Source organism: Lynx rufus, unplaced genomic scaffold (genome assembly GCF_022079265.1).
Source record: "Lynx rufus isolate CCGP_SWC_20201006 ecotype Redwood Valley unplaced genomic scaffold, mLynRuf1.p SCAF_5, whole genome shotgun sequence".
In the NCBI taxonomy this organism is placed as follows: Eukaryota; Metazoa; Chordata; class Mammalia; order Carnivora; family Felidae; genus Lynx; species Lynx rufus.
This window is the reverse complement of record NW_025814867.1, coordinates 154,908,055-154,929,815: the sequence shown is the minus strand read 5'-3', so window position 1 is coordinate 154,929,815 and position 21,761 is coordinate 154,908,055. Positions and strand designations below refer to the sequence as shown.

General features: G+C 55.9%; 3 protein-coding genes across 3 annotated transcripts; 1 reads left to right on the top strand and 2 right to left on the bottom strand.

Annotated features, from left to right (window-relative positions):
- Positions 1-3,983: 3,983 nt before the first annotated feature.
- LOC124527324 (keratin-associated protein 12-1-like) lies at positions 3,984-4,493 on the bottom strand. Its single transcript, XM_047100491.1, has one exon. It carries the CDS (start codon positions 4,491-4,493, stop codon positions 3,984-3,986), a length of 510 nt encoding a protein of 169 aa, XP_046956447.1.
- Positions 4,494-6,649: 2,156 nt separating this feature from the next.
- On the top strand, positions 6,650-6,910 carry LOC124526015 (keratin-associated protein 12-1-like). Its single transcript, XM_047098691.1, has one exon. The coding sequence runs from the start codon at positions 6,650-6,652 to the stop codon at positions 6,908-6,910; it is 261 nt and encodes an 86-aa protein (XP_046954647.1).
- Positions 6,911-10,290: 3,380 nt separating this feature from the next.
- On the bottom strand, positions 10,291-11,304 carry LOC124527080 (keratin-associated protein 10-7-like). The gene is made up of 2 exons (XM_047100342.1): positions 11,054-11,304; positions 10,291-10,957 (listed from the first exon to the last, which is right to left on the bottom strand). Exons 1-2 carry the CDS (start codon positions 11,302-11,304, stop codon positions 10,291-10,293), a joined length of 918 nt encoding a protein of 305 aa, XP_046956298.1.
- Between the last annotated feature and the right edge of the window lie 10,457 nt (positions 11,305-21,761).

Genomic DNA, 21,761 nt, shown 5'->3' with positions numbered 1-21,761 from the left:
ATTGAAACTGGGGTTTCTGATGGATTTCAGGCAGTTGGGTCTTGCTTTTTTTATCCCATTTGAAGACCTCTGTCTTTTGATTTTGACGTGTGGACGTCTTGCATTCAGTGGAAATTGTCGCCATATTTATTTTTTACTTTATTTTATTTTATTTAAAGTTTTTTTTTAACATTTATTCATTTTTGAGACAGAGAGAGAGACAGACCATGAATGGGGGAAGGTCAGAGAGAGAGGGAGACACAGAATCCAAAACAGGCTCCAGGCTCTGAGCTGTCAGCACAGAGCCCGACGCGGGGCTCGAACTCACGGACCGCGAGATCATGACCTGAGCCGAAGTTGGACGCCCAACCGACTGAACCACCCAGGCGCCCCATTGTCGCCATATTTAAATGTAAAACGCCATCTTGCTAGTTGTGTTGTATTATGCCATCTGTTCTTTTCTCTCTCTTCTTTTAAGGTTTGGCAATTTCGATTATCCCATTACATCTCTACTTTTGGCGTCATTAGTCACACATCTTTTAGAAGTGGATTGGTCGAGAGTTTACAATTTATACCTTTAACAGAACACAGTCTACCTCCAAATGATATTATGCCGTTCATCTGTAGTGTGGGGACACTAGCAGTGTTTTTCCGCATCATACCGTCTGAGTGAGTGTTGTCTAGTTTACTCCTACACGTCTGAAGAACCCCAGGTGCATTGCTACGGTGTTTGCTCTGGACAGTCAATTATTTGTAAAGTTTTTTATAATTATCTTCTCTCTAGAATCGTTTCTAGACCCATTGTTTCCCCCGTGTACGTCCAGGTTTCTCTCTGTTCTCAGAATCACCGGCTTGAAGAAATTTTCTAAATATTCTTGGCAGTGTGTGTCTGCTGTTAATCTCTCTCAGTTTCTGTTTATCTGAAATAATGTTTCTTTCCCTTTAATTTTTAAAGATGCTTTCTTAAAATTTCATAGAGTTGACAGATTTTTCTTTTAGTGTTTTAAAGATGTCATTCCACTGTCTTTTAAATTGTTATGGAGAGAGAGAGCACGGGCAGGGAGAGGGGCAGAGGGAGAAGGAGAGAGAGAATCTCAAGCAGGCTCAGCCCTCACTGCAGAGCCTGATGTGGGGCTCGGTCGTATGACTCTGGGATCGTGACCTGAGCTGAAATCAACAGGTGGATGCTTAACTGACTGGGCCACCTAGGTGCCCCTGAATTGTATAATTTTTCATTAGACTCTGAAGAAATTCTTATCTTTGTTCTGTATGTAGCATGTCTTTTTCATGTGGGTGCCTTGAAGATTTTCTTTTCTCTCTTTTGGTGTTACAGTCACACTTTTAATGATGAGTCCGGGTCACTATCTTTTGCAGGAGTTGGGGGCTGCTATAGTTATCCTATGTGAAGTGCTCTGAGCCTTTGGGTCTATGATCTTACATCTTTCATTTTTAGAACGTTCATGATAAATATTAAGAAATTACATATTTCTTCTGCCTTATTCTCTCCTGTTTTTCTGGGAAATTAATTACCTGCATTAGTGATGATCTAATACTGTCCTAGCGCTCCTTGATGCTTTGTTTTTGTGTTTTTCCCTTACTGTCTTTCTCTTTGGGTTTTAACATGGCAATATCTATTGGCTTATCTTCAAATTTAATGATCCCACACTTGGCTGTGTCAAGTCTACTGACAAGCCCATGGAAGGAATTCATCTTTGATACTATATTTTGATTTTTACATTATCTGTTTGACTCTTTTGTATGGCACCCGTTTCTCTGATGAAATTCCCCATCTTGTCATGTATGTGGTCTGTGTTTTACCCCTGATTATTTAACATATTAATCTTCGTTACTTACTTATTTATTTATTTGAAGCCTTATATGCCCCACACACTTCAATGCTTTAGTTCATCTCGAATGTAACAATTATTCTAGATTTAATATTTATCATTTATACTTTTATTTATGAATCGACCACACATGTTCACCTCCCTAATCATTTCCCACATCGTGTAACCTCTCTTACATATTTGCTACTTTTTCGACTCTTTTTGTCGCGTTATGGATATTTTCCTTGGCTCTGCCTTCTGATTTTTCTAATTCTCTCTTTAGCTGTATCTGATATCCTGTTTAAGTCGTTCCACTACATTTTTAATTTTCATGACTTGATTTTTTATTTGGAGAAGTTTTCTTTGTTTCCCTCAAGTCTGTTTGTTTCTATTTTAATAGAGTCTCACTCTGTCCTCATATTTATAGTTCTTTTATTTCTTGAAACATATCAACTTGGGTTTTTTTCTTTTATAGTTACCATGCTGTACATTACAGTCCTTAAAACTTTTAAATGGAAGTTTGTAACTTTTGACCCCCTTCACTCATTTACCTGCCCCCCGCCCCTCCCTCTGGAATCCCTTTTCTCCCCCACACATATACGTGAGATCATATAGTACAGTTGACTCGAAGAACATGGGTTTGATCTGCATGGATTAAAAAAAATACAGTACAATACTGTAAATGTATTTTCTCTTCCTTATAATTTTGAAATAACATTTCCTTTTCTCTACTTTACTTTATCCTATGAATATATAGCATGTAATATGTTAACATGAAACATATATGTTAATAGACTATGTTATCAGTAAAGATTCTGGTCCATAGTAAGCTATTAGGAGTTAAGTTTTCAGGGCATCAAAAGTTATATGTGAATTTTTGACTTGCGAGGGGTCAGTGCCCCAGACCCCCACATTGTTCAAGGGTCAGCTGTCTTTACCTTTCTCTGTCTGACTTACTTTGCTCATTGTAGCTATTTTAATGTTCCTGTCTGATGGTTTTAGCATCTGAGTAACTCCTGAGTCTAGTTCTATTGACTGCTTCGTCTCTGGACAATGGATTGATCTTTTTTGCTTACTTTTTTCCATGTCTTCAAATGTTTGATTGAATATCAGGTATCCTGTATTAATTGAAAGGGACATACCCAGTGTTTCTTCCCGGAAACGGGTGAGTCTCTTCTGTCAGGTCACCAGGGTGGTGGGCGGTAAGTTTCGATCAGCCTGCTCAGACGTTGACCTTGGCTTGGGCGTTGCTGTTCTTGCGATGACCTTCAAGGTACTAAGACTTCGGATTCCTTCGTGCTGGGCTTCCAGTGCCGTGTGCCCAGGGCGAGGGCTGGAGGCGCAGAGTTCTTGCTCTGCCCTAAGTTTCCAGCAGCCCCTGTGTGCCCCGCCCGCGGAGGGGACCCTCCACATGCCTGCCTCCCCCCAGTGACCGCTGCTGCTCCTGCGGCCGTGCCGGCCAGGCCGAGTCAGGGGCAGGAGGGCTCTGTCGTCCTGGCCCCGGGTCAGTCCCGAGCAGGCCCGTGGGCCTGGGTCTTGGAGGGCGAGGCCTCCTCACTTCCGGCTGCTCCTCCCCGGGATGGTCAGACTCCCCTTTGTAGTGGGGGTGGGTTTGTGCGAGCTTCCCCGCCCTCCCTGTTGTAGCGATCCTCGAAGCACCACGTCAGGCCCGGCGCCCGGCCCGATTCCCGGCCCCTGTTCAGCGGGGCGGGTTACCCCTGCACTTCCCCTCCTGCAGTGTGAGTCTCGGTGGTGGGTGTGTGGATGGCACCGCCCCCGGCGGCCTCCGAGGAGCCCCCACCTCCAGCTGAGCTGTTGGAAAGGGGGCTCTTTGAGGAGGGGCGGCCGCGCTTATGGTTTGTATATGCCGTCGAGGAAAGAACTTCAAAGTCTGTGAAAATAAGACAGGGGCAAGCTGCCTCAGGAAGGCACGATTTATTGGGCTCACACGGGCTGGGTTCCCTGCCGGAGACAGAGAAGGACCCTGGCGGAGACACGCAGGGTCACAGGGGGATCCGGCCCGTCCTGCTCCGTCCTCGCCCCAGGGTTCAGACGGTTCATCGGGAATGTTTGACCTGCCACGCGCAGAACCGGAGGCCGGGCGAAGACTTGGTCCTCACCGGAGGGGCACGGGTGGGGCCCCGTCTGCCGCCGGAGCAGGTGTTAGGAGACCCCTGGTCAGGAGCAGCACGGGGAGCTACAGCACACGGGTCTGCAGACCAGGGTGGGGCAGGAGGGCCGGCAGGAGGGCACACACTCGGGCTTGCAGCTCACGGGCACGCACACGGCGGGTCTGCAGCTCACGGGCACGCACACGGAGGACTGGCAGGAGGGCACACACGCGGGCCTGCAGCTCACGGGCACGCACACGGAGGACTGGCAGGAGGGCACACACTCGGGCTTGCAGCTCACGGGCACGCACACGGAGGACTGGCAGGAGGGCACACACTCGGGCCTGCAGCTCACGGGCACGCACACGGTGGGCCTGCAGCTCACGGGCACGCTCACGGAGGACTGGCAGGAAGGCACACACTCGGGCCTGCAGCTCACGGGCACGCACACGGCGAGTCTGCAGCTCACGGGCACGCACACGGGCTTGCAGCTCACGGGCACACAGCAGGACGCCTGGCCGGGGCCGGAGGAGCCGCAGGAAGCCTGGCAGCCCGCGGAGCAGCTGGTGTGGCACATGTTGGCGTGGGGCTCGGCCGGTGTCCGGGAGGGAGGAGGGCGGGGATGTCTGGAGGCTCCTTGCCTGGGCCGCCTTTATACCGGGCCGTGGGCGTCCTGGCCACCCAGAGGCACAGCTGTGGACTTCCTCATGGCTGTTTCCGCCACGTTTCCCCAACACCCTCTTGTCCTGAGACGCCCTCTCCCGTGTGACGCTCCGCTGTAAATTAAGTTTAGCTTAGAGGCAGTTTCTTCTTCTGTAAACAGGACGTCCTGGTTCGACTTTACTTGGGGTCCGTGTCACTTCTCCAGGCCGATACTGTGCCCAGAGCGCCACCGGTTCGACTCAGCGCCGAGCCTTTATTCCTTTTTGCCGTCAGCGGAGGCTTTGGGGCAATGTGTTTTGAGCTTTTATTTTGCACGGGAAAACATTAAAGTAGGGATCTGCAAACTGGGAGCAGAGAAGTCTGTGGGACAAAGGTGGCCTGCCGCCTGTTTGGCAAATAAAGTTTTATTGGAAACGGCCATGCTCGTTTGCTTACGTGCCGTCTAGGGCTCGCGCTGTAATGTGAAGTGGTTATGAGACCGACCACGTCACTGCAGAGGCTGAAACATTTACTGTCTTCCATTTATAGAAAGGTGACCGACTTCTGCCTTGTAGCCATCTATGTAATCATCGATTTGTTCGTGCAACAGACATATACTTTGTGCTGGCTATAGAGATGTCCTAGCCTCACGGGCCTTCCGGGGCAATGGATACATGAGTGCGTACAAATCAACGCCTGAAATAATTACAGAGAGGGCCGAGTCCCAGAAAGGAAAGCAGGCTCAGCAGGTAGAGAGTAATGGGGTGTTGGTGGGTGGTTGGGGGCCTCTGTGTGGAGGCGACGCTGAGCTGGCTCCTGGGAGATGCGGAGGGGTCGGGAGGCGGTGTTCCAAGCAGAGGCAGCCGTGGGAGTGTTAACGACACTGCTGCAGGATGGGCGTGCTCCAGGAGCAGCGGGAAGCGTGGACGAGAGCGGCGTGGATGCTCGTCTTTAGGCGCGGGCGGACGGGTTCAGACCGTGCAGCTAGGGGTCCGGGCATCCCAGTCCTGGGCCGACAGAAGAAGAAAGACAATGTCAACTTGAAGACACATTGGGAGGAATCATCCAGTCTGAAGAAGAGAGAACAGAATTATGAAAAACGAAGAGGGTCCCTGGGACAATATCGGGAAGTCGAACGACAAGCAAGTTCAACACAAGAAGGAGAAGAGAATGATACTGAAGCACAAGAATGTTTTGAATAATGGACAAAATACCCAAATTTGATCTATTAAAAAAATAGATACCTTCTACCTAATAGATATGCTTCTACCTAACAGCTCCAAGAAACTCAGAAACCCCCCAAAGCCCCAGCATAATTTGGCCCAATGGTGAGGACCACGGACTCCAGAGTGAAACCCAGCAGCTTCCAATTCCTGCTGCTTGGCTTCCCCAGTGAGAACGTGCACACAGCACGGAATCCTTCCGAACCTAATTGCACATCCGTGTAAGTGGGGCACACCTGCCCCTCGAATGGTGGCAGGGACCGATAACTAATCAGTTATGAGACGATCCATGTGAGATGCTTAGCACAACACCCGGCACAAAGCTGGGACTCCCTCATTGTTATTCTTGCAATAACGTGGCCACAGCTCTCCCCGATGAGGAGCCCAGCCGCTTGGTCCTGGCCAGGGGGGAAGGCTTTGTAGATCACTGAGTTTCCAAATCAAAACGGGGGGACCGCCCCCACCCCCCCACCCCGGGTCTGGTGACTGGGATGGTACTAGTGTGGACAGGGGGCAGGGTGTATAAACTTGGGGAGGACCTTGAACGTCCTGATGTGGAGTCCCCTGTCCCTGCTGACGGTCCTTGGCCATCCAGCCTGGGGTCTGAATCCAGAAATCGCAGGGCCGCTGGGTCACAGGGAGCCTGGGGGCTGAGACAGAGTTTCCTGAACTGAGTCACTTCCCGCAGAACCTCCAGGAAGAGACGCACACAGGAGGAAGAGGAAGGAAACAAGCAGGCAACCAGGAGGAGGGCACCTGTGTGGCTTGTTGCCAGGACGCCACAGCCTGGGTATAAAAGCCGCCTGGGGAAGGAGGCTCCAGACCAGCCCCGTTTTCCACCCTGACTCCACTCCAGCCCTACGTCGCCATGTGCCACACCAGCAGCTCCACTGGCTGCCAGCCGGCCTGCTGTGTGCCCAGCTCCTGCCAGGCGTCCTGCTACGTGCCCAGCTCCTGCCAGGCGTCCTGCCGCGTGCCCGTGAGCTGCAAGCCTGTTGTGTACCTGCCTGTGAGCGGCAAGCCCATTGTGTGTGTGACCCCCTCCTGCCAGTCCTCCGGGTGCTGCCGGCCCTCCTGCCCCACCCTGGTCCTCAGGCCTGTTCCCTGCGGCACCCCTAACTGCGGCTAGCCCGTGGCCTCCTGGGACCCCTCCTCCGTGGGGCCAGAAGCAGCTGCTGTCTGAACTCCCGGCAGGCAGACCTCGTCCACCTGAGACCTTCTGGACCCGACTAGACCATCTTACAGCAAAGCCGCCTGATCCCCACTAACCAAGCGGACAGAGTCACCCCCGGCGTCCCCCGACCCCAGCCCGGGTCGTCCACACGGCACCCACCCCGGCTGGTGCAAGCGCCCAGGCTCTGCAGCCGCCAGCACCGAGCTCTAATAAATCCCAGAGCGCATGTGAAGCCCACCCGCGTGTGTGCTGTCTCTCTTTAGTGCTTTCCCCAAACTGCTTCCTCCAGGGCTCGCTCCCAGGCTTCTGGAAAGCTCCTTCTGCAGAGAAGCCACAGGGGACCAGATGGCTGTGCCCGGGGGACTGACCACTCAAAGGCAGCCCCTTGGGCGCGTGGGCAGTCCTAGCTCAGCCCGACGGGCCCCCAGGGCTTCCTGTGTCCCTTGAACGTGAGGTCAGTTCTCACTCAGCTCTGGGCGGGACCCAGGGTGACCCTCTGACTTTGTGAGGTTAAAAGTCCCCTGCTCGGCAATTACTAGGCGAGCCCACCCCGGTCTAACCATTAAAACTGTCCGCTCCATACAGAGTACAGCTCCTCCTGCAAACGTCCGGGGACACAGGGCTTTGTGGGTAACTTCCGTGGGCCCCGGAGATATCCGCGTCCCCATGCCCGGAATCAGCGACCGCAGCCCTACAGGCGAGGTGGCTTCCCAGACGGGGTGCACGGAGGGTCTCGCAACGGGAGACGCCCTGGAGTAGCCGGGTGGGCCGGTGTCATCCCAGGGACAGGCGGGAGACGCGCAGAGAGGGCGTGGTGGTCGGCACAAGGAAGCCGAGGCACACCGGGGTGCCGGGGGGAAGCTGTTTGGGAACCGAGAAATAGTGTAAGAGGAACACCATCAAGGGGATCCTTCCTGCAACGGACACATATCTGGAAACTTCCCTTATCGTGAGGTCACGGGATCATAGAGGATGTGAAATTCAGGAGCGGCTCTCAGAGCACCGGCCGTTCGCAGCCCTTCCTCGTCCTTGGTCCGGTTCGGACCCCACCGCCAGCCACTGTCTCACGGTCACAGGTGCTCAGTCGTTGCGTCAGGCCCTCGTCTTGCACACACCCTCCCTCCAGGACCCCGGGGCCACGGGCCCACGCACCAGGCAGCGGGGAGGCCCTCCCAGTGTCCTCAGTGACGCCTCGGAGGGGGCGACCGTCCTGGTCTCGGGCCCGACGGGTGACGGGGTGTCTGGGGTCGGGAGTTGCCCACAGACGGGCTCCCACGAGATCTGGAGGGTCCCAGAACATGCTGCACCGTGAACGGCGTTCAAGAAACTTCCAACGGTAACGGCAGCCATCACCTCCGACTCGTTCTCTCCTGGGCAGCGGTCCCCGCTGATGGTGTAGACGCTCTAGCTGGGAGTCGTCCCGCTGACGGTGTAGACGTTCTGTCTGAGAGCTGTCTGGCTGACCGTGTAGATGCCCCGTCTGGAAGCAGTCTGGCTGATGGTGTAGAGACGCCCTGTCTGGGAGCAGTCTGGCTGACCGTGTAGATGCCCCGTCTGGAAGCAGTCTGGCTGACCGTGTAGATGCCCCGTCTGGGAGCAGTCTAGTCTGGCCGACCGTGTAGACGCCCTGTCTGGGAGCAGTCCACTGACCATGTAGATGTTCTAGCTGGGACTAGTCCTACTGACTGTGTAGACGCCCCTCTGTGAACAGTCTGGCTGACCGTGTAGATGCCCCATCTGGGAGCAGTCCAGCTGACCATGTAGACGCCCCAGCCAGGAGCACCTTGGCCTCAGGGTGGCCGGCCCCGCCTTCTGCAGCTGTGACCGACTTTCCCGGGGAGCCATCAGAAAGTCCTGGATGTTCTTGTGCCACGGGGCAGGGGTGGGGGCGGGGGCACGTCCTGCAGGGGCCCAGCCCCTCCCTCCCATGCACTATCCTGGCACCGTTGTGGGTTGTGCGTTGCTGGTTTCCACGTGAGTCAACATCCGTGCGCTGCCCTCTTTTTGGTTCCCGATGAGGCGGAACTTCCTCACGTCTCTCACTCTGTGCTGTGAGGAATCCTATCTGCCCGTCTATCTGTGCAAATGGTGGAATTTTTCTTAAAATTCGAATGGACGAGGTTTTGAATAAATGTGGGGAAACTGAGGGATTTAGGAGTCAAAGCAGGTAACGATCCAGCCCCTTTCTCTTCACAGGCCCCTGGGGATTTTGCTCTGTCTCTGCTTCCCTGGGAGGGGGTGGGGAGAGCCAGCCTCTGCGAGGAGGTACCCCCCTCTCCCAGCTGCCGGCCTCTGCTGTTCTGCTCCCGAGGGCCTCTTCCGTCTGTCCCTGGCACGAGGGACAAATAGGGAGCCCGATGCTGACCTGGTGGGTCTGGCCGGTGCTCGCTGACCCTCTCTAGTGCTAGTGGTCCACTGAGACTGCAGGCTCGTCCTCTTCCACTGTCCTGAGGATTTGTTCACAAGGCAGCGTTTAGCTCCCTGTCTCCTCAATCAGGCCTTGACACCTCGAGCAGAATGCGTGATGCCTGAACCGACCCCTGCACCCCTCCTGGGGCCCGCGGGAATCTGCTGGTGCTTCAGAGCGTCAGCCCTCGTGCCCAGACCAGCACGCAGGCGTTCCTGTGTGTGGACGCCTCTCTCCAAGGGCGTCAGCGCGGTGTTACTGGGCCCTCGGGTTCCCACCAGGTAGGGTCGTGCTGCCCCAGCTCACCTTTAACCTGCACGGGCAGGGGGCCAGGCGTGGGCAGGGCCCAAGGCCCACTCAGGGTGCGAGGCTTCTGCAGCCGCACTCACGTGCCGGGCCCAGCCCGGGGAAGGCCTGGCTCTTCCCGGGGAGGAGGGTGGGGACGCGGGGTGGGAAGGGAAGTGGAGTATGCGGACGGCGTCCGCGTGCAGATCTCCTCTTTCGGGGGCTTTGAACTTGGACTTGGAGGCTACGTCTTTGTCGCTTGCTTCCACCAGGCAGAGCAAACGCTGCCCGCGTTGGCGTGGTCTCTGGGCTCAGAGGAGAGGGAACAACACAGCCATCTCTGTTTCATGATCCAGACATTTTATTGATGATAGCAGTGGCCTTTGTCACCCGGAATGAGAGCAACCAGCCTTCAGGGGAGGGCCCCAGGGTGCAGCAGCCCCCCCACCCCCCACCCCGTTGAGGGACCTGTCTTTGCAGAAAGGGAAGCCGGGCATGTCCGGATCCCCGGGAGTCAGCAGCTGTGCGTCCACCGAGGGGCAGGGGCGTCCTGGCGCCCCCAGAGGGGTTCTGGGGCTCCTGAGAGAGGACGTCTGTGCTCTGGAGCAAAGATAGCAGCTCTAGAGGCAGAAGCTGGAGCCGGTCAGCAGCAGCACTGGCCCGAGACAGGGCCGCAGCAGGCAGGGCGGGGGCACGCGGGGCGGCAGAGCAGGGACACGCAGGAGGCCGGGCGGCAGCAGGAGGAGGCAGGGGCGCAGCAGGCGGGGCGGGGGCACACGGGGCGGCAGAGCAGGGACACGCAGGAGGAGGGTCTGCAGCAGGGGCTGGGCTGGCAGCAGGAGGGGCCTGAGCAGGGGGAGTCCTCGCAGCAGACAGGGGTGCAGCACACGGGCTTGCAGCACACAGGGGTGCAGCAGACGGGCTTACAGCACACAGGGGTGCAGCAGGCGGGCCTGCACACGGGGCGGCAGAGCAGGGACATGCAGGAGGAGGGTCTGCAGCAGGGGCTGGGCTGGCAGCAGGAGGGGCCTGAGCAGGGGGAGTCCTCGCAGCACGCAGGGGTGCAGCAGATGGGCTTGCAGCATACAGGGGTGCAGCAGACGGGCTTGCAGCACACAGGGGTGCAGCAGTCTTCCTGGCAGGGGGAGGAGGTGCAGCAGGACTGCTGGTAGCATGAAGAGGTTGTGCAGGGGGAGTCCTGGCAGCAGACAGGGGTGCAGCAGGCGGGCCTGCACACGGGACGGCAGAGCAAGGACACGCAGGAGGCCGGGCGGCAGCAGGAGGAGGCAGGGGCGCAGCAGGCGGGGCGGGGGCACACGGGGCGGCAGAGCAGGGATACACTGGAGGAGGGTCTGCAGCAGGGGCTGGGCTGGCAGCATGAAGAGGTTGTGCAGGGGGAGTCCTCGCAGCAGACAGGGGTGCAGCACACGGGCTTGCAGCACGCAGGGGTGCAGCAGTCTCCCTGGCAGGGGGAGGAGGGGCCGCACAGGAGGGTCAGGCAGGGGGCCGGGGCGCAGCACGGGGGCTCGCAGCAGCTCTCTGGGCAGTCGTCCACCTGCCAGGAGGAGTCGGGGCAGGAGTCCGAGGCCCCGGGCAGGCAGACGCGGCTGCCATAGCTCAGGTCGCTGGAGCAGACGGACAGGGTGGACGTGGCCATGGCGGGGGCGGTGGGGCTGCAGGAGGCGGTGTGTGTGTGTGTGTGTGTGTGTGTGTGTGTGAGGAGCTCCGGCCGTCTGTCGGCTCTTATACCTCCCGGCTGCGTGTTGTCCCAGCCGACGGCTCACACGCCTCCTTCCTTGTTGGTCTGAGACCTGCTTGCAGGGTAAGCCCTCATTAGCGCCGCGTTATTTTCTACGATTGGATTTTACTCAGTCGTCTTGTGAGTCGGTTGCAGGACGCTGTTTCTCTGTGTCCTTTGTTTGGCTCCAGAAATATTCGAGGCAGGTTTTGCTGGGTGACTGTCACGGTTTCTAACGTCACACTCATGCCGCCGCTCAGTGTGCGATCGACGTCCCCCCCCCCCCCCCCGCCAGCCGCTCCGAGGGACAGACACCCAGGGCCCTTGTGGGCCAAGCCGTGAAGCGCCTACAAGGAATGTTAAGAGGGTAAGACGTGCACGAGAGAGTCAAACTTGACCACAGAATGCAGGCAATGTGCATGCGCCGGGGACCCGAGACGGTCGCGGGTGAGAAACGCAGGGACTTGGCCCCGATCCGCCATCACCGGTGTCCTTTCCGCCAAAACCCAAAGGGAATCTTCTCGGCATGCAAACCGAAGATACCCACTGCCAGAAAATATTGGCTGTGTGCATGACGGATGAAAGATCAATACGGAATTTAAAAGTCCCCACAACCGGGGCGCCTGGGTGGCGCAGTCGGTTAAGCGTCCGACTTCAGCCAGGTCACGATCTCGCGGTCCGGGAGTTCGAGCCCCGCGTCAGGCTCTGGGCTGACGGCTCAGAGCCTGGAGCCTGTTTCCGATTCTGTGTCTCCCTCTCTCTCTGCCCCTCCCCCGTTCATGCTCTGTCTCTCCCTGTCCCAAAAATAAATAAACGTTGAAAAAAAAAAAATAAAAGTCCCCACAACCAAGGCAGGAGAAGGTACAAAAGAATCAAATACAACATTCAAAACACTCGAATTTCCAGTAAGCGTATGGAAAGCTATCTGAGCTCATTAATGAAGTTTCTCGAGTTAAAGCATAAATGTCCCACCTGTCAGATCAGCCAAAATATATAGCGTTGATAATCTCCAGTGCTGCTGAGTGTGGGGTCTCACTCCTAGAAATCCCTTAGCAGTTGTGGGGTGTGTGTGTGTGTGTGTGTGCATGTGTGTGTGCGTGTGTGTGTGTGTGTGAACACATAATATAAAATTTACCATTTAAATATATATATATATATATACATTTTTTTTTTTTTTAGGGAGAGAGAGAGCATGCACGAGTGTTAGAGGGAGAGAGAGAGAATCTCAAGATGGCACCACATTCTGTGTGGAGCCCGACATGGGGCTTGATCCCACGACGCCAAGATCATGACCTGAGCCGAAACTAAGAGCCAGATGCTCAACCAACTGAGCCACCCAAGCACCCAAACATTTAACTGTTTTAAAGTGCACAAGTCAGTGGCATTTAGCGGAGTCACAATGTTGTGCAACCCTGACCACCCTCTACTTCCAGAACATTCTCATCAATCCAGAAGGAAATCCTGCACTATCTTGGAGCCCCTCTCCCAGCCCCCGTCAGTCACTAATCTGCTCTTGTCTCTATGGGTTTGCCGGTTCCACACATTCCACACACAAGGAATCCCGCAGCACGTGGCCTCTTGCGTCTGGCTACTTTCACTGAAAATCATGTTCTCCAGGTTCGTCCGCGTTGTAGCAGGTGTCCGTGCTCCGCTCCTGTTCGTGGCTGGGTAATATTCCACCAAACGGGGAGACCACATTGTACTTACCTGTTCGCCAGTCAGTGGACATTTGGTTGTTTCCACCTCTTGGCTGTCGTGAACAGTGATGCTGTGGACATTTTTGTGCAAGTTTTTGTTGGAATAGCTCTTTTCGGTTCTCTTGGGCGTATATACCTAGCAGAGGGATTGCTGGGGCAGATGGTCACTCTGTGTCTACCTTTCGACAAACCGCCAGACCACTTTCCACCGCAGCCGCACCATTTTACGTTTCATCAGTGAGGTGCGAGGCCCCAGTTCCTCCGTGGGCTCCCCAACACCGGTTCCATTGTGTTCGGCATGAAAAACATTGGAGCCATCCTAGTGGGCGTGAAGTGGCATCTTCTTGTGGTTTGGGCATGCATTTCCGATGACCAATGACACGGGGCGTCCTTTTGGGTGCTTGTTGGCCACCTGTGTATCTCCTTTGGAGAAATGTCCACCAAAGTGTCCAGCCCATCTTCAATCGGGTTGTACGTCTTTTTGTTGTTGAGCGACAGGAGTTACACATTCTGGACACTAGGCCCTCGTCAGAGTTAGGATTTGCAAATATCTTCCCCGGGCTGTGGATTGTCTTTTCACTCTCTTGATAGCATCCTTTGATACATAAATCTTTTTTAATTTTGATGAAGTCCAGGGTGTCCACACATTTTTGTTGTTGTTGCCTGTGCTTTTGGTTTCATGTCGAAGAAACTGTCGCCAAATCTAAGGTCATGCAGATCTGCCCCTGTGTTTTATTTTTAGAATGTTATGATGTTAGCTCTTACATTTAGGCCTTTGATCCACTTTGAGCTGATTTTTGTATACGGTGTGAGATAGGGCTCGACTGTTGGTCTCTATCTATCTATCATCTACCCATCTTAATGTAGAACAAAGGGAACACAAGATAATTGAAAAATTCTACAGTTCACCGATGGTTCTGTATTCCCTATTGGAATTCCAATTTCCCTCCCATGCAAGCAAACCCTTTACCCAGTAAGTTGGGTGTAGTGAAAGGGTGGGTGCAAATTAATAAAGACAGACCTCACTAAAATGGAGAAGGGGGCCGGGAAGGGGAGCTCTCAGCCCCACCGCTCATCTTCCATTGCAAAGCCAACAGGAAGAGACACGCCCTGCCCTTAGCTACTACGTTACAGGAGGAGGAAGGACGTGTCTCTCCCTCCCAAGGCAACAGCCCAGCCAATAAGAAGCCACGACACCTCCAGCTCCCAGTTTACGCCAACGAGCTTTGTGCTTACAACACCCTCAGCTTCACTTTCATCTACAAAAGAGCCTCCGCTCCTCCATTATCCAGACTTGCCCATGGCTTTGCCCTAGCTAACTTGTCTGAGACTGTAATTCTCTGCTATTCCCAAGTACGCCCGTCTTCTTTTGCTGGTAAAACAACTAGCAGTTTTATTTTTCAGGTTCACAAGTGAATAATAAGAAGTCATTGTTCATTGAATGGATAAATGCATGAAGTGCTTTAACCGGAGTGAGAGAACGTGTTTCTAGGTCCTCACAATGTCCCCATAGGGACTGCGATCACTTTTTTGGGTATTTCTGACGCGTCATCTGTACAGGAGGGTAATGACGCCTGCTGTGGCCAATGTCGCTGGTGCTGCTCCCAGATGCCCTCCGACCCCGTCACCCGCCACACCCGCATGCTTCCCCTGGCTTCTGTGAGACAGCTTCTAGCAGCACCCCCCCCCCCATCTCTGTCCTGGCTCTCCTGAGAGCATAGCTGTCACCACACATCTGACTGAGTTCGCAACGCCTGGGGCTTTATGCCCACCCACGCTGCGCCAGCCCCGGGCTGACAGGGACCAGCCCGGCTCCTTCCTATTGGCCTAGTTTACCTTCTTCCGCTTCCCCTCTCTGCCTTCCCCCCTCCTGGAGGCTCTTCCTGAGTGCACCACTCTGTGCGTGCGTCCTTATCTCAGGCTCGGCTCCCAGGAAGCCTGCTTCTCTCCCGGGGCCGTTATGGGCATGAAATGTGACAGCTCACGGAGAGCTCCATGTCTGCTGGGTGTCCTGTACGGGTGACAGGCGTCCCCACCCTCGCGGCCTGTGCCGCAGTCGTCTGACTGGCCTCCTGAACACCCACTGCCCCTGCTGTGCCCCCCCATGCCCAAGTGCCAAGTCCTGCCCACGACTCGACTTCCTGGACTCCCGTTTCACCCAGAGCTTCCCCTTCGGGGGCTCGAATAACTTCACCTTCTTTCCAAAGCTCCCGCGTCTCTCAGCACCGGCTGGCACCCCTCCTTTCTGAACCCCGACACCACCTGTCGCCTCTGCCAAACCGTGTAGCTCATGACGGTGGATTGTCTTCGTTTTTTAAATTTATTTCAGGCGTGTGAATCTGGTCTCTCCCACGTGGTGTCACCCATCGAGTCAAGATAACAAACTCTTTCGCTGAGTCAAGGCCACATTCTAAGACCCCTGAAAGGGGGAGATGATCTTTCAGAACATGACATGTCAGCGTGTACCTAGCCGGCCCCTGTTAGTTTTGCTGAGAGGTACATAAAATAACGGGGCGTCTTTACTATGGGTGAGACCTCAGTCTTGATTACCTGTGACCTAGGATGTGTGTGTGCGTGTGTGTGTGTGTGTGTGTTATTCTCTAGTACTTTCTCCCAAATGGGCCCACGGTGAGCATCAAACACGCTGTGATGTGAATTACGTGAAATCCTCAAGCTGCACCAAGATGCCCGGATGCCCGGAGCATCACCAGATTTCTGTTTGGGTTTCACGTGCAAATAAGAGTCCTTTCCTTAAGGCAAAAGCAGTCCCTTTTTTTCCAAACAGAAAAGGGAGACCGCAGTGAACCAAGCATTGAGCACCGATCGTATACAAACGCCAGGTCTGAAGCCAGCGATACAAATCCCCCGCCTGGCCCCGACTTCCTCAGCACCAACAGCCTGGTGGGGCTGCCCTGGATGGGGGGAGGGGAATAAGGGGGGTTCTCTGCTGTTTAGAGCGGAATTAGCCCCAGCCTGTCTCCTCCACCTTCCACCCCCGGACCGTGCTAGGAGCAGTCAAGGTTGTGCACAGGAGTACTGTAAGTAAGAATCACGGATGATAAGTAGGAGGGCAGATAAGAACATGCCCCTCCAATGACCGCCCTCAGGAGCCCCACACCGTCCCCATCTCAGGGCAGGGCACTTTTTCCCGTATACCTGTTGGCACCTGACTGGACCCAGTAGGCGTGAGAGAAAGACTCAGGTACCTGGAATGTAAATATTTGGGTTCAGGGTGACTGAGTTCATACCAACCCCTGTTATACCTCGTGTGCGTTCTTGTAAAACAGGAAGAAAAACAAAACACTTCGGTAAAAATAGTTCTGTCTTATGTGGAAACACCTCCCCACCACCATCCCCAACAGTACGTGGCCTTGTATCAGAGGCGGAAGAGGGTTTCCAACGAATTCTCTGGCTCCCCCTTCGCCCCCCCCACCCTTGGCCATGTTGCCAAGGGCACTTTTTCCGTGGCAGGCTTTCTGGGCAGGCTTCCCGGGAGCCCCCCCACCCCCGGCCATGTTGCCGCCTCAGCCGGGCGTGGAGACTAGATGAGGAAGAAACCCGAATTTAGAGTCAAGAACAAAGAAACGCAATCCAACAAACAGAAACTGAGGCCAGAGAAGCAGAGATTTTGTCTCTTTGTCAGGCATCTCGCTGGTGGAGCCCACAGAACCACGGCCATGCCACACATCCGGCCACGTGTGGGGGTCCTGGGAGAGGTGGGACCTCACAGCATTTCAGCCTTCAGTTCTCCTCCAGGGGGCTCCTGTGAGTGTCCTTGCCACGCAACTCCCGTGTCCTCGTCAGCAGCAATACAGGGACGGCCAGCACGTCCCCCCGACTTCAACCCTGGTGTCTTCTGATCACGTTATAAAGCCCCCCATACGAACCCTCGTTCCCCTGCAAATAACACGCACTCTGACTAACCCCGGCCCCGCTTGGGGACAGTGGCCCCACGGTGCCATCAGACCCTCTTGCTCTCCCCATCTCCCTCCTCTATCACCCTTACCGCTGGATTTCATTCCCCACATCATTGCTTCGTGATTACAAGGTGGCTGCTGTAGCTCCGGGCATTGCTCCCGTGGTTCAAGGAGAAAGAAAGAATGGGAGAAGGGGGATGGTGTCTGTTCCAGGGAAGTAAAGTTTCCCCAGAAGCCGTAGCAGGTTTGCCAGAAGGTTCCTACGGCCACCTCTAGCTTCAGAGAGTCTGGAAAGCTGACTCCTTTTACCTGGGCGCCTTATCTGCCCTGTTAGTTAGGACGTGGGGGGTTGGATATTGGGCTGGCAGCCAGCGGCGTCCTCCCTGGTGGGTAAGTGAGGAAGGCAGAATCTCTGTCCAGTGCGGGGGGAGGGCATATGCTTTAAAAAGCAGGAAATCCAGGGCGGGCACAGGTCAGCACACGCCATCAGGCCGTGTTTTCTCCGTGTCTTATGAAAATAGTCACACGGTCCTCCCGCTAAATTTCCCCCACTCTTCAGGGCATGTTAATAGAATTTTCACCTAAAATAACGGAGGACGTTGGATGCCAGTGCATTTGTTGGAGTGATCTGGAGAATTCCGTGTGCCCGAGAGCTCTCTCTGGACTGTGTGGGAGGGTTCTTGATAGGGCAGAAGGTCTGAGAGTGCCCGTGGCCCCCCACGTGCCCCTCAGGCCCGTCCCACCTGCTCTAGCCTGCTTAGCGGGATTTTCAGTTCAGACACCGGCTTTCTTTATTTTTTTTTTCAATTTTTTAATGTTTGTTTTTGAGAGAGAGAGACAGAGAGGCAGTGCGAGTGGGAGAGGAGCAGAGAGAGAGGGAGACAGAATCCGAAGCAGGCTCCAGGCTCCCAGCTGTCAGCAGGGAGCCCGAGGCGGGGCTCGAACTCAGGGACTGTGAGATCCTGACCTGAGCCGAAGTCGGACGCTCCACCGACTGAGCCCCCCGGGCGCCCCTGGATACTGGCTTTCTGACCACAGTCAGGGCGGAAACCCAGTGCCCCTCAGAGCAACCTCATTCTGGATCCAAGTTCCCTGACCCATTTTTCCCCCGAGAGGTAAACCTAAATCCAGGGGTGTTTACTGTTAGAAAACAAACATGCGAGAGAAAAGTGGCAAATATTGACCCAGCCCTGGCAATGCGCTGGGCACGGCCCCACGGGCTCACTGTGGCCACGAGGAAGCCGTTACAATCCCCACGCACACAGGCAAAACAAAGTTGTCTCTGATCTCCGGTGGAGACTGGGGTCCGCAGCCTCCCGGGGCCCGGTTCACACCCGGGCACGTTCCCCAGAGTCCCACCCAGGACCGCCGTCACCTCCTTCCCCCGCAGCGTCTCTGGGTCTGAGGTCCCTGGCCCCGTACACCCTGGTGGACCCTCCTGCCAGACGCCCCTGCCAGTGCCTGCGCCTCGGCCCCGAACTCGCAGCTTGCGGACCCCCAGAGAACCGCACGGCGTGGTCGCCTCCCCTGGGGCTCCGGCTCCAATCCTGCCTCGGCCTGTGTCTGGGGAGACGGGTGCTCCCCTGGACCCGTAAGGAAATCAACAGAGAAGCCAGGGACAACGGGCCTTTCGTCCCAGTGTCATTGACGGGAGGGAGGGAGGCCCCAGATCAGGCCCTGGGGACAGCGGAAGACCCGGGAGGACACAAGCAAACAGACACGGAGCTCGGGGTGAGTGTGGGGGAGGGCAGGGCGCCGCCGGCAGGCGGGAAGGTCGCCGTTCCCCCATCCAGGCCCAGCTCCTGGTCCCCTGTGGGCTGGGAGGCGTGGACGGCCTGTTGCTGCTCTGCAGAATGTCCCCCGGGGTGGGCCAGGCTCCTTCCATCCAGGGAGTCCCCTCACGGACGCCATCCCCAGCCCTCACCACCCTGCCTCCGGCTCATGTCCCCCCATCCTCTGTGAGGGTCTGGGCCCGAGACCCCCCCAGATGTGGCCTGCTCCCTGGAGGTCAAGCACACCCAAGATTCAAGGCCCCGGGGAGGGCCGGGCAAACGCCTCTGACGACCAGGCAGCGGGGGCCTTGTGGACAGGCTGCATTCGGCTGAGGACTTGGTTGGCAGGGAGCGGACGCTAGGGCCCAGCCGCAGCCCCGACTCCCTCCCTCCGCGGCTGTCTTCGCCCCCTGGCCTGGGTCCACCTTTTCTCTTTCCCCGCCGTGGATATCTGCCAGCCTGCCAGCCCTCAGAACCAGGTAAATGAGGAACAAACAGAGGCACAGCCCTGTGGCTGGCCCCGGGGAGCCAGGCACATCCCCAGAGTGCCAGGCAGAGCAGGCCACGGGCGGGTGCCACGCAGCCCTCTCCCCTGCCCAGAAAGTACACACCGGCCGCTGGGCCTCGGGCGACCTGCCCCGGCACCCATCACAGCCTCTGGGACGTGGTTCCTCACTGATTGCAGACATCACCCCGTGGGGTTGCGCCCGACGTCAGGAATGATGCAGAGCCTTGCCCCTTGCGACTCTGGTTTGGGGACGTATAGGTGCCTTCTGACTCCCGTGATTCCGTATTGGTGGCTGTGTCCCCGGGCCACAGGTGGGGGGAGCACCAGCTGACGGTGTGGAGAGAGCTGTCCCATAAGGCCCAGCTGCGTCCCACTTTCCTGGTCCCAGACGACTTTCAGCCAAGCCTGCCCCTGACTCACACGGGACGCAGAGCACATTTGCACCCACCGGCTCCATGGCTGTGTCCCTCCCGGGTGGACGGTGTGCTCCGTCTGGTGTGCGCCTGGGAGAGTCACTGGGCCGGGGGACTCAGGAAGGGGGGGAGCTGGGTCACGTCAGCTCAGCAGGGAGGCAGGGGAAGAGCTGTCAGGAGCCCGAGTCCTCTGTGGCCGAGTGCAGTCTCCCACTCCAAGGAGAGAGAAACTGAGGCCGGCTCTGGCCACGTCCTCCTCCCCTGCTTTTCCTCCAACCTGTCCGGTGGGCCCCTCTTTCTGGCCCTCTCCAGGCTGCAGACTTCTTGCCAGTCCCCAAAGAGGATGCCCCCACTCCCCTTCCGCCTCCGCAGCCCGGCCAGGCAGCCCCACCCCTGGGTCTCCATATCCCCTGTCCAAGGCAGCTGGTCCTCTGGCTTCCTGAAGCCCCAAATACCTCCCGCTCGGCTCTCGGGGAAAGCCAGAGACCCCGAGCACCCATGGGGGCAGACCTGCCGAGGACCTAGGTTGCTGTTGGATGGCTTTCAGGAGCTGGTGGAAACAAGGGCAGTGCCCCTCGGACGTGAGGAAGGAAAGCCTGAAAGCCATTGACTTGGCCCCCAGCCGGATTCACCGTGGCATGTGCTGGGTTGGCCGAGCCCAACCATCTTCATTAGCATATTATCCTAAATCACTTCCTAAGGAAACAGAGCCGCCCAGACCTGGGTCCCTGCAAACCCCAACACCCTAACTGCCCCCATGTCCACTGTGGCTGCCCCTGGAGGAACTTCCTGGAACAGACAGCTGGTAATGTCGGCCTTTGTTCATTGATTCTGCAAATAATGGAAATTATCTTTTGCAGCCCTGACAGAACGACAGTGAATTTCAACGCACAGAGTCCCTGAGGCCGGGGAGCCCCCATTTTAGGGGAGCAGGTGCCCTAGCTGTGGTGCGACAGAGAAGATGTGTCTCAGCACTCTTCTGTTTTGCTTGTTTGTTTTTAAAGAATAAGTAACTGCTGGAGAAGCTTGCTGTGGCCGTGACATCATCTCTCATGATCAGATACATACATGTCACCGCCTTTGGTGAAGGCTAACTGTGCCCCCTCTGCGATCCCACAACAACCCACACCCAACAGAAGAGGTGTAAGCGGGTATGTTTGTGTTACAGACCCTCTCTTGAAACTTTGGGCCACATTTCACTTTAACAGATGCACCTGTTTATTCAGATCCAGTCCATCTTTCTGTGTGTTTTTCTTGTCTGAAATAAATAACCCCACTTCCTGTTGTTTGAAGATGTGAAGGTTATGAAGAATAATCTTTTTTTTTTTTTTTTAATTTTTTTTTTCCACGTTTATTTATTTTTGGGACAGAGAGAGACAGAGCATGAGCGGGGGAGGGGCAGAGAGAGAGGGAGACACAGAATCGGAAACAGGCTCCAGGCTCCGAGCCGTCAGCCCAGAGCCCGACGCGGGGCTCGAACTCCTGGACCGCGAGATCGTGACCTGAGCTGAAGTCGGACGCTTAACCGACGGCGCCACCCGGGCACCCCTTGATTTTTTTTTTTTTTATTTATTTTTGGGACAGAGAGAGACAGAGCGTGAACGGGGGAGGGGCAGAGAGAGAGGGAGACACAGAATCGGAAACAGGCTCCAGGCTCCGAGCCATCAGCCCAGAGCCCGACGCGGGGCTCGAACTCACGGACCGCGAGATCGTGACCTGAGCTGAAGTCGGACGCTCAACCGACTGCGCCACCCAGGCGCCCCTCTTTTCTTTTTTAACATTTATTTATTTTTGAGAGAGAGCGTGAGCGGGGGAGGGGCAGAGAGAGAGAGGGAGACACAGAATCGGAAACAGGCTCCAGGCTCCGAGCCGTCAGCCCAGAGCCCGACGCGGGGCTCGAACTCCCGGACCGCGAGATCGTGACCTGGCTGAAGTCGGACGCTTAACCGACTGCGCCACCCAGGCGCCCCTCTTTTCTTTTTTAACATTTATTTATTTTTGAGAGAGAGCGTGAGCGGGGGAGGGGCAGAGAGAGAGAGGGAGACACAGAATCGGAAACAGGCTCCAGG

Excerpts from the sequence above, each read along its gene's own strand:
- LOC124527324 (XM_047100491.1), bottom strand. The coding sequence starts at position 4,493 with ATGTGCCACACCAGCTGCTCCGCGGGCTGCCAGGCTTCCTGCGGCTCC.
- LOC124526015 (XM_047098691.1), top strand. The coding sequence starts at position 6,650 with ATGTGCCACACCAGCAGCTCCACTGGCTGCCAGCCGGCCTGCTGTGTG.
- LOC124527080 (XM_047100342.1), bottom strand. The coding sequence starts at position 11,304 with ATGGCCACGTCCACCCTGTCCGTCTGCTCCAGCGACCTGAGCTATGGC. Across the intron at positions 10,958-11,053 it reads TGCTGCACCCCTGTCTGCTG|CCGCCCCGCCTGCTGCGCCC; the intron begins CGAGGACTCCCC and ends CCCCGTGTGCCC.